The following is a 12,191-nucleotide window of genomic DNA, read 5'->3' as shown; positions in this document are numbered from 1 at the left end:
CCACTATGTTCAGTTGTGTCTAATTTAACCCATAAAGGCCCAAATATTCACCAAAATCATCTATTGAAATATTAAATGACTTCTGATCCATTAATTCTATCAATACGTGTAAATAATTGGTGTAAAATACAGTTTTTCATCATTTCATGGTCATCAGATATGAGCCATTTGGACAATCAGAGGGTTTGTAGTGAACATGGAAACACATCTTCTACAACATTGTTCAGCAGTAGAACCAATGGAGTTGGATCAGACAGTGGATGGACACACTTCATGTTCAGATAATGATATATTTGATGAAAAAGTCCCTTTTTTCAGTTTTCTATGTTTCTGATGTAATACTCCTCAACTGTAATCTGAGCTTTTATGAACAGCCACATAATCAGTGAATTAAATATGGGAAAATTCATGATTTACACTGAAAAATGCAAAATACAGAGGAAAATATTGTACTAAACGATGATAAATCACTAATCACAGAATAGAGAAATGTGCCTTAGAAGAGGCACTGGGTCTTTATGAGTTAATGCCTAATTTATGCGGCACATACTCTGAGCAGGTCAGTGATAGGGTTTCTTAAAAGCATTAAAGTACAAATAATAAAACAGCCCAGTAACTGATGTTCTGTGTTATTCAATATAAAATTTCATTGACACTGTGTTATATTATTCAATGGTTTATCTCTATATGATTTAATGTGAAATTCTTGGGGCTACTTACAAACATAAAACCATCAAAAATCCTTCCAGCCTTTACTTGTTCGCTTCAACATCCTCAGGTGAACCATCTTTAGTCCGTGTTATGACTTACAAATAAACCTCCCGCCTTATTTTCATGATTTTTTTTTTTTTTACCTCCGCCAAGGACGTCATGTTTTTGTCAGCGTTGGTTTGTCTGTTTGTTTGTCTGTTTGTGTGCAAGATAACTCAAAAAGTTATGGATAGATTTGGATGAAAATTATAGGAAATGTTGATACTGGCACAAGGAACAAATGATTAAATTTTGGTGGTGATCGGGGTGGGGAGGGGCATAGGGGCCCACTGATCTGCCTTAGCGGAGGTCTGCGCTCTACAAGTGCTTTTCTTGAAAAGACAACGCAGACCTCAGATCAGTGCCCCCCCAATCACCACCAAACTTTAACCATTTGTTCCTTGTGCCAGTATCAACATTTCCTGAAATATTCATCCAAATCCAGGGCACTGATCTGCCTTGGCGAAGGTCTGCGATCTCCGAGTGCTTCTAGTTTTACAAGTATTTCTCAATGCCACACTCATTTCCTGTGTAGCATTTTTCGCATTTAACCCACTCACTCTTAGTTTTCTACTGAGGATCTAAACCATGGAACGCTCTGCTGTTGTATTTTTCCATGTCACCTTCAGCAGGTTTTGACAAAGTCCTGTTAATATGTTATATATTATATTATCCTCTCTTCTACAAATATAAAGGCCTATTATGTCAATCATCAATATCCCTGTCAATTTCCTAATCTATCTTGTTTACTTTATGAACACTTGAGTGTGTTTGTGATGTTTTTGTGCATGGATCTGTTGTCTGTGTGTTCCTGATGTCTGCATCTTCATGTTTATGTGGTCATGTGTTTGTAATGTCCATGGCTCATGCATTGTAATGTGCCATATTTCGCAGTGTTTCCATTTCTTATGCAAATGGTCAGTCCAGTGTGTTTTTTTTAGGCAAGTCTCCTTCACATTGCCTACAAACCATTGCCTTTTATACATGCAAACAATGACAAATCAAATCAAAAACATGCAAAACAGATACTAATTCACTTGTCCACACCTTTCGGCATCTACCGGTATATTTACTACATTTTCAAAAGTTTATGACATTAACTTTGCACCATCAGTCCTGACAGCATGTTTTGGAGTGATTCTTCCAAACATTCATATTTTTTAAAATATTATTCAAATGGTTTTGCATTTGCATCTCAACTTGCACAACGTCTTATGCTTTTGAGGTGGTAACAGGAAACCCCTGCCACACATGATCAGTGGATTGCAGACATCATGATGTTTTTACGTATGGAGAAGATGAGACGTACGTTAGCAGGATCAACTGCAACATTCTATAAAGCATGGCAGCCTTTTCTAAAATACACAGAAACTAATAGAATGAGCACTTTATCATGACTTTAATACCGAATCACCACTCATCACCTAGATAACTGTAGGTATTGTACATATTTTATTTCTTTTATTGATATTCTTTATTGTTTATTTAATGTTATTTTATTTATTTATTTTTGCTTTTGCTAGAATTTGTGTAAATACTATGTTGTCCTGTTCATATTCCTGATGTCTTTTGTATATATTTACATGTTTATGTTTGTCTCTAAGTTGGGGGTGGGGACTTATGTTGAGAAAGACACCAAAAATGTACACACTGTATGGTACATCCATATTATGCTGTCGAAAATCCATAAATATATATATTTTTTTAAATACTGAAAAAACATGAAATATCACAGAGCATAGATTTATATTTCCAGTTGAAGTTTAGTGGTATTTTGGATGGAACCAGTCGAATTATTAAATCTTTACAGTCTTCACAGCAGATTGTTTTGTTAATAACATTGCTTTGCTTTTATGGATTCCTACTGGATCAAGCTTTATGAAACCTTATAATAGAACATCTGTGCTTCACTGTACTCACAGGCTGTTTGATCAATTATATTAAAACACTTTCACAAGTATGACTCTTAAATTGCCACCTCAGTTCTGGTTTTCATATTAGAAATGTACATAATCTAAGTGGGGTGCATGGTGTCTTGGGTGCCAAATGGTTTTTAACAGCCTTGCCACAGTCCTGCTCTGGGTCTGTGCTGTGTTCAGAAGGCCACAGACTCATGCTGCTACAACACTTCCAGTCCAGCAGCTAAGCAAACAGGCTGTGCAATTCCACATGGAGGGGCCTCTGTTTCTGGACCCTCATTGGTCCGGACAGGCTTGAAAGACTCCATTGAGCCAGTCAGGAGGAATTTGCGCCACTAATGCCACTCTCAGGAGGAGGAATTTGTGTGATTTTGGTAAACAGCTGACCACTCACTTTGCGAGCTCTGCCCTCCTCCTCCTCGTTTCTTTGTCGCCTTTTGGTTTTTGCAGTCAGATCTCTGTGTTAAACTGCATGAACTAACAATCCCACAGCCCACTCTGATAATCCATACATCAAACATGCCTTTGGTGAACTCCTGCGGGTCGAAGGGGAAGCTGGTCCTGACCACGCTCCTTATTTGTGCTGTAATCTTGGAGTTAGGTAAGTGACTTTACTCAGCTCTTTGAAAGCATGTTATTAGAAACACCAAGGAGAGATCATTTCTGGCACTCTGTTATAACAGCAAACAAAACTATTTTATCTTGTGTTATTCTTTGTCAGATTCTCACCAAGTAACACTCATATCATGAAACACTGAACTGCATTTTCCAACAGTTATTGCACTGACTGTATGTGCTGTGAATGCCTTCTAGCTTATTGTCAAAAAGATGCCAAAGAACAGCGGACACAACCAGGGGTGAAGGTCAAACCTACCAAACCCAAAGCAGAGAAAACAACCAACAAAGGACCCAGAGTCATCACAACAAAACCCAAAGTCAAAGCTCCACGTGCAGCCCAGAGACAGAATTTGCTCACACAGGTGGTGCAATCCTCTACCATTAATGTTATTTTTTTAGTAAGAAACATTAAATGATTAGCTTTTACTGTTTGTGACTGCATGTTTTTGTATCTGTCATATGAAGGTGGTGAACAGAGGTAAATTTAAGAAGGTGGGAGAGACCATAAGTGTGCCGGCTGGAGACACTCTGGAGCTGAGGTGTAGGGGTAAACCTGTGCAGTGGGGGGTCCCCCGATACCTGGAGGAGGATGATGATGGCAGGCTCAAGTAAGCTTTGTGACTCAGACATTTTTAATATGCTTGAAATGACAAATAAAAATCATGGACATACTGTTTTGATGGTCTGTCTTTCAGGTTGAGACAGTGCGCATCATTCCTACCAGACAATGCAAACAGATTTGTGTTCATTTAACCCATAAAGACCCAGTGCTACTGTTGTGGCATTTCCAAAAAAATTTTTTTTTTCTCAATATTTAACTTTTCTTAAGTGATTTATCACCATTTATTAGAATGTTATTCTCTGTATTTTGCATTTTTTCTGTAAAAACTCAGGTAGGTCTGCAAAAGCTCAGATTAAAGTTAAGGGTTATTATATCAAAAACAGAGAAAACTAAGGAAAAGTGAATTTTTCAGTCAAATCTATCATTAACTGAACATAAAACAAATGTCTCCATCCACTCTCATTTATCAAAATGTTGTAGAAGATTATGGTGTTTTCACGTTCACTATGGAGCCTCTGAACGTCCAAATGGGTCATATCTGATGACCATGAAAAGACAATAAACTGCATTTTACACCATTTATTTGGGTCATTTGATAGGTTTAGTGGTTCAGAAGTCATTAAACATTTTAGATCAATAGGTGCTTTTGGTTGACGGTGGATGTTTGGGTCTTTATGGGTGACAGATCTGCACCACTGTGTAAAATCTCCACAACGTCCCAAAGATTCTCATTGGGGTTCAGGTCTGGACTCTTTGGTGGCCAATCCATGTGTGAAAATGATGTCTCATGCTCCCTGAACCCCTCTATAACAATATTTAATCCTGATAAATCCTGATATTGTCATCTTTGAATATGTCTGTGTCATCAGGGAAGAAAATATCTACTCATCAGGGTAGTCAGGGTAGTCAGCTGACCTAATTTTACGGACACATAACATTGCTGAACCTAATCCTGACCAACTGAATCAACCCCAGATCATGACACTGCAGACACTAGGCATGATGGGCAATCCTTTCATTAACTTCTCTTCTCATATTGATGCACCCATCACTCTAGAACAGGGTCAGTCTGGACTCATAAGACCACATGACCTTTATCCATTGTAATACAGTTGAACCTTTATGATCTTTATCAAACTGATGGTTGTTTAACCCATAAAGACCCAAACATACATCACTGACTTAAACCATCTACTGATCTAAACTGTTTAATACCTGTCAATCCATTAATCCTATCAATGCATGTAAATAATTGGTGTAAAATACAGTTTATCATCTTTTCATGGTCATCAGATATGACCCATTTGGATGATCAGAGGCCCCGTAGTTACCATAGAAACACTGTCATCTCCTACAACATTGATTCACCAGTAAAACTCATGGAGTACTCAGCGTTGAATCAGTGACAGTGGATGGAGACACTTTGTGTTCAGTTAGTGATAACTATTACTGAAAATAGGCACCTTTTCTTCAGTTTTCTCTGTTTTTGATATAATAACTCTCAACTTTACTCTCAGCATGATGATTGAAGTATATGATCAGTTAAATAGATATCATAAAATACCTGATTTTCATTGAAAACATGCAAAAACAGAGGATAATATTACAATAAATGGTGATAAACCACTTAAGAAAAGATGAATGGAGAGAAAAATTCATTTGGGAACTGCCACAAAAGTAGCACTGGGTCTTTATGGGTTAAGAAATGAGTTAGGGTTGAATGTTGCAGAAGAAACATATGAATCACTGCAGTATCCAGTGGAAGGATCTGGACTATTTGCTTGGAGACTTTCCTTTGAGTTTTATATTTTCAGGTTAAACTCATTTTTTTGCTTTTGCAGGATTGTCCAGAATGAGCGGTATGGGGCTCTGACATTAGTCAACACGACTGGTGCAGACACTGGGGAGTACACCTGTTATCCAATGTACTGTGAGGACACTGACTGCAGAAAGGAGTACGACAAAGCTGTGAAAGTCTTTGTCTTCTTTCCCGGTACAATGGAAAAGCTTTATTGATGCTTACATATGCACTTCTTTGAACTGCAGCCCCAGCTTGATATGAAATCTTGCTATCTTATCACAAATTTGCCATATCTTTGCTCTGCACCAACCAGACCCACAAGAACTGTTTGTTCCATCATCTGACTACTATGAGGTGATTCAGCTGAGAACCAACTGGCCCACGGTCCTGCCCTGCCAGGTGACGTCACCTGAGGCCAAGGTGACGCTGCACAGGGAGTATCCCCCGGCGGAGGTGGCAGTGGATGGGACAGAGATCTCCTTTAGTGTCAGGAGGGGCTTCACCATCCATCGTCCCCGGCCTTATCACGCTGGAGCCCTGTTCTGCGTCGCCAGCCTGGGAAACCTGAGGCAGAGCTCCACCAAATACATGCTCATATATGTGAACTGTGAGTGCAAACACACACAGGTACTCACACATTTTAGTATTTGTCTGCAGGAAAAAATGGTGCCAGGCACAACAGACCCCACCCCTCGCATGTATTCTAACTTATTTTGGCATCGATCCAGCTGATGTCATCATGTCTATGCGTGAGCTGATGTCAGCATATCAACTGCCTCTATATATGTGCCAAGTCTGAAGTAAATTGAAATAAAATTGATATTTTTATAAACATCATTATAAGAAATCTTGCCCGTTGTAAGTAAATAGGAAAAAAAACAAAGATTTAAAAAATTCATAAAACATTTGAACTTTGACCTACTGCTCCCAAAATGTAACCACATCTATTCTGGGTCACTGGCAATATATAAACCCAATATGGTATGAATTCAACTGACAGTTTTGCTGCTAAAGTGTTAACAAACAAACAACAAAGAAACAAACCGAACCAAAAGCAACACCCCCTGCCTCCCCTGCAGGTGGTGAAGTAATAAGACTTATAGACATGAAGAAGATGGGCAGTTTACCAAAGAAACACTTTATACAAACGCAACGTCACCTGTGATTAGAACTCAAGGATACTACGGATGTGAAAATGTTGAACACTGCAGAAGTAAAACAGGTGATACAAGACAAATTATCTTCTTTTTAGAGAAAAAAAATCTGCCAGTGGATTAAAAGAATTTCAATTTGATGAATGTGTTATCACTAAAATAAAAGTCTTGTCAATGAGACCATAAAGGGCCTTAGAAAAATACCAACATTTGAATAAGTTTTGTTAATTTTCAGCAACAAAAACACTGTTATTTCAGATGGACATATTAGGACATAAAATAAGGAAACAATGTTGTTCCTTTGTAGGAATATTACAAGAACCATTGTTATAGTTTTTTTCTTCGATATTTCACTATCTATCTATCTATCTATCTATCTATCTATCTATCTATCTATCTATCTATCTATCTATCTATCTATCTATCTATCTATCTATCTATCTATCTATCTATCTATCTATCTATCTATCTATCTATCTATCTATCTATCTATCTGTCTGTCTGTCTATCTGTCTGTCTGTCTTAGCTAAGACAGCTTACACAGGTAAAACACAGGTATATTTTATTAAAATGAAAGGATTTTACTGATGAAAAACATTATTGTTCTTTAAAGAAAAAAAGACACATTTCCCATATAAGGCGTTTTGCTGTGCTGAGTTTCCTTTACTTGCAGACAATATTATATTACCTCAGTGCAGTCATTTTATTATCTCAGAAGCAAAAATTAACCTGGAAATCAGGACAAAAGATAAAGCGCAAAAGCTAAAGGTCATGTTTCCTGTTGCGTACAACAGACAAAATATGATAAGAAAAAAATACAATAAAACAAATTCTGAAATCCAAAATATGATCAAATTTAGCTGCATTATTGCACAAGAATTTAAGGTGGTTCAACCTAATACTGAAATAATATAGTGATAATATCTCTGTATCAGACTTATTTAAGTGGGCAATTTAGTATTCACATAATTCTATGACTTTCCATGATCAGACCCCATGGCTCCTCCTGCTCCGGTGATCCAAGCTTCATCGAGTTCAGTAACTGTGGGCGAGAATCTACGCGTCAGCTGCACCGTGATGGGAGAACTGGATGTGTTGATTGACTTTGCCTGGGAATACCCGGGACAGGAGGTCAGACTGACACTGACACTGACATATCTAGTCAGTGTCACAGTACAGTAACACCCACACAGATTTCACAGATATTTAAGTCTGATAAATCACTAATTTCTTCTCCTGTTAATAAATGACTTTTTACTGCTATACAGATCTTTAATACCTATGCATATGCATCTTCTGCCTCTATAATGACCTCCTGAGAGATAGATTCCATACATTAATCATTAACATTTGGACATTTAGACTTGCTGATTCATTGCAAAGAGGTTACTTATTCTTTCTACATGTGCTGTGCTTTGCTGTGCTGCAGATTGGGAGGCCTCTGTACACACAGGACAGCGTCAGTCCAGTTGCTGGAGGTGCAGGCCGACAGCAGTCTCAGTCCATTCTCCTGGTGGACGAGGTGAGGGATGTGGACCGGGGCACGTACACCTGCACGGCTCAGAACCTGCAAGGATCCAAGTCAGTGTCCACCACGGTTAAAGTTGTCCCCAAAGCCAAACCAAAGAAACCATGAAAGCAAACGCTGAGACAAACAGAGAAGAGGACGGTAGAGATCAGCTGCTGCTGGAATAATTATTCAACCACCTCTGAGATCGCAGATAAGATGAAAGGCTTCATCAGAATCAGACAAACACTACAGTCTTAACACAAATGTTACTCTACATGTGATGTTATATATGTTGTTATGGATTTCACCTTTGTATATTAAACGTTTTTAGAACACACAAGCTCATCTGTTTTTGTGGAATTATTTATAAGTAGTATCATACATAAGAACAGAAATAATGGCATAATAAATCAGTGTAAGTTAACTGGTTGTTAAATAATTTGTGAAAATAGTGCGTTTCGTTTGCAAGCATGACGAGATGATGAAAAATCTATAATATCAGTCAGTATTGTTATTTCTGTCTCTTTATTTTGACATAATATAATCTAATATGCAAGAACTACAAAAGTTAATCATAATAACTAATATCACTCAGTGGAAATATTCCAAGTTTGATTTATATTACAGCTGCAGTGGTTCTCAATCTTTTTCTGTCGGGCCCCCCTTTGGAGCACGAAAAATCTCCAAGCCCCCCTCAACCCCAACAACATTGTTCCTGTGGTGCAATTATTACTTTTATTGAAAGAAACATCAATATCGTAAGAATACTTTTTGCTTTTCCTTGAATAATTTGTTGTGCAAATTAAAAATAACGTAGATTTTTGATTGAACAATACAAATGAACTCAACAAGACTGCTCCCTGAGACATTATTTTTCAAAATAAAAATAGGAAATGTGTAATTATCTTACAACTATGACAATAAGGTACTTTTTCTTTTTTTTTTTTTAGAACAACACATTTTGGTAACAAAGATGAACATTTTAACAACATCAGTGGCTGCAATGAGCCTGTTTCCGTTGCACATCTCAGAATATCAAAGTGCAAACTGTACAAACTGTGCAAAAACAGAAACATTGCACATTTTTCTTTTCCAGTCCAATCCTTGTCCACTCTCCAAACCTAAACTCTTTGTCTAGTCTAGCCCTTTCATGCACAAATTATGAGAACCTTAATCAAAATTTTTTCCTGAGTGTTTTTATTCCTCTTTAGGCATGAAAAAAAACACAATGTGATTGAAAATTTTCTTCTGAAAAATTAAAGAAAGAAAGAAAGAAAGAAAGAAAGAAAGAAAGAAAGAAAGAAAGAAAGAAAGAAATTCTTATGAACCTATTTTTCATGAAGTTACAAAAATGTCCACTCAGCTGAACACCACACGTTTAATTTTTGACACACAGAAACATGTATTTACTGATAAATTGTGTGAAAACTATGCGGAGGGCTTGTGATTCTGGGGGTTTATGCTCAAGAGAGATCTACATAATGTTACCAATTCATGTCAGAAAAGGTATGTAGTATCTTAAAACTTTAATAAATCTATGTGTAAAAACAACAACAACAAAAACAAAAAGAATGACAAAATCCATGAATATACAAGAAAACAGCTGTAGAATAGCTGTCCACTGTAGTGACCAGCATACATGAAAGGGCTAGTGACAGATCACCATGGCAGTAGATTTGTTTGTTGTACGTCCCTAAAATGAGTCCAGGGTGCTCCAATGCCAAAACATTAGTTCCACCTGATACATGTTCGAACCTGAAGAAAAAATAAACACCTAGGAATAATCCCATGCCCCCCTACCAAGCCACCACGCCCCACTTTTTGAGAAACACTGGCCTAGGAGGGTCAGACTGCCTGGTTCTTCCCACTGCGCATCCAACTGTTTGTTTATGGTGCGTTCACTGTCCGCTAGATGTCGCTGTCCCTCTTACTAAGCGGTCCGCGTTGGTTCAGTTACCGGGGGGACAGGCACATGTTTCCCTGCCTCTCGTGTTTCCTCTCAGTCTGTCCTGCTCTGTTCAAACCTCCGAGAGGGAAAAGGAGTCAGTTTCAGTCAGTGTACACTCCACGTCCACGCAGGCTGATCAGCCTCTGTCTGCTCCTGGAAAATACCGGCCGAGCCACGGACACGCAGTTTGGTTCCTTATATAACCGACGAGAACAACTGCAGTAAGAGAAGCAGAGCTGGCCAAGAGATGTCCTGCATACAGAATGTGGTGAGCGCCAATTTTCCTAATCTTTTGGTTATCCGCACGCCCTTTACTGCTGAATCTGTGTCAGTGTTTGTGCGTGGGTTTTTCTGCGCTCTGTGCTGATGGCACTGCAAAAACTTTCTGCAGACTTAACATGAAGGGAATAAACTTGAAGATAAAAAACCTGCAATGCAATAACACAACATTACTCACAAGCAGAGAGTTCAAATCGTTTTGCATCTGTTTGCTTGTCTAGTGCAGGGGTGTCAAACATATGTCCCGCGGGCCAAAACCGGGCCATCAAAGGTTCCAATGTGGCCCGGGATGAATTTACAAAGTGCAAAAATGACACTGAAGATATTAACAGGAATGTCAAGGATGCCAAACTTAACCCTTTCACGCATGAATTACAAGAACCTTAGTAAAGATTTTTTTTTCTTGAGTGTTTTTATTTCTCCTTACACACAAATATGTAATGAGAATTAATGCTGAAATATAAAACCCAATAAACACATTCATGTAATAGCTTTATTGTCAATCATGTTGGTAAAGCTTTGGTAGCATTTTAAGAACATGTCTAATTTATATTATTCCAAATGAGTTTATTTGAGTAGTTAACTAATTATTTTTTAATGAAAGGTTCATTTATTAATTAATGACCAATTCATTAATTTTTTCTTATCAATGAAAGAGGGCACTTTTCAGTTTATATTTTGCACACAAAATGTATGTTAAAAATGTTTTTATATATATGTATATTACAGTTAAATATATGTTCTTTGTTTATAAAGGTTTGGAAATATAAACAGACACCTTTGGCACAGGAACAAACTTTGCCAAAAAATGCTGAATCAAGAGTTGAGGGTACTTGGCTATAAAACTATATTTCAGGGGGTACTCCCCTGTAAAAAGTTTGAGAACTACTGCATTAAAACAAAGAGAAAAACTTGGAGTTGTCATTAGTTATAAGTTATTACGCTATTGTTTGACTGGTTTGACCTACTTAAGAGCAAATTGGGCTGTATGTGGCCCCTGAGCTAAAATGATTTTGACACCCCTGGTCTATTGTCTAAATTTGCAGGTTTATTTTAGATATATTGGGTAGAAGAGCTGGCTGCAGGACTCACAGTGCGTATTTTGTCATCTATCTCCTGTCACTTTACAGCTGTGGTGGTCTCATGCACTTCCATTGGCCCCACATGCTTGTAAATGTTTGGCTTAAAGAGCACCCTCCAGGCTCCCTTTTGATGCACAAGACTCTGGGGGACAAAAGCTGCGTGACTGGGAGACACAAGAGCCCGGGTGTGGGTTTGGGTAGGTGGGCGGTTGGAGGGGAGGGGACTCAGTTTTGGGGACTGCCAGGCTGTCGTCGTGGAGACCGGAGGCCACAGGTGACCTCTGACCTGAGGACTCATGGAGCGTTTCAGTAAGAGTCCTTTGAGTGTGGTGGTTATGGGTGCGCACTGACGCAAGAGAAGGAGCAGGTTTGACAATAGAGAGACAATAGATATGTGAGCTGTTGTTGGAGACTGCGTGGTTACCATTCCTGTAATTTAGGAATGGATTATAGCCTAATCGAAGCGGGGATAGCAGGGTGATACACCGCTGTCTCTGCAGTTCTGTGCGTATGACAGATTAGTGACAATCACAGAGACAGCTTAAGTACTGTTTAGGGTTAAAGTCAC

At 38.3% G+C, this 12,191-nt stretch overlaps 2 protein-coding genes across 2 annotated transcripts in view; both read left to right on the top strand.

Annotated features, from left to right (window-relative positions):
- The first annotated feature begins 3,018 nt into the window (after positions 1-3,018).
- On the top strand, positions 3,019-8,654 carry LOC115427716 (platelet-derived growth factor receptor-like protein). The gene is made up of 7 exons (XM_030146411.1): positions 3,019-3,270; positions 3,483-3,649; positions 3,753-3,895; positions 5,691-5,842; positions 5,964-6,257; positions 7,796-7,935; positions 8,234-8,654. Exons 1-7 carry the CDS (start codon positions 3,189-3,191, stop codon positions 8,438-8,440), a joined length of 1,185 nt encoding a protein of 394 aa, XP_030002271.1. The 5' UTR covers positions 3,019-3,188; the 3' UTR covers positions 8,441-8,654.
- Positions 8,655-10,267: 1,613 nt separating this feature from the next.
- The window catches only part of n4bp3 (NEDD4 binding protein 3), a 39,998-nt gene continuing 38,074 nt past the window's right edge, over positions 10,268-12,191 (top strand). Inside the window, exon 1 of the mRNA XM_030145953.1 lies at positions 10,268-10,530. The gene's annotated coding sequence lies outside the window, so the exon portion shown is untranslated. The remainder of the gene's footprint in view (positions 10,531-12,191) is intronic.

The sequence above is a fragment of the Sphaeramia orbicularis genome, chromosome 10 (genome assembly GCF_902148855.1).
Source record: "Sphaeramia orbicularis chromosome 10, fSphaOr1.1, whole genome shotgun sequence".
In the NCBI taxonomy this organism is placed as follows: domain Eukaryota; kingdom Metazoa; phylum Chordata; class Actinopteri; order Kurtiformes; family Apogonidae; genus Sphaeramia; species Sphaeramia orbicularis.
This window is presented reverse-complemented; position numbering and strand designations above follow the sequence as displayed.

Excerpts from the sequence above, each read along its gene's own strand:
- LOC115427716 (XM_030146411.1), top strand. The coding sequence starts at position 3,189 with ATGCCTTTGGTGAACTCCTGCGGGTCGAAGGGGAAGCTGGTCCTGACC. Across the intron at positions 3,896-5,690 it reads GATGATGATGGCAGGCTCAA|GATTGTCCAGAATGAGCGGT; the intron begins GTAAGCTTTGTG and ends TTGCTTTTGCAG. Across the intron at positions 5,843-5,963 it reads AGTCTTTGTCTTCTTTCCCG|ACCCACAAGAACTGTTTGTT; the intron begins GTACAATGGAAA and ends TGCACCAACCAG.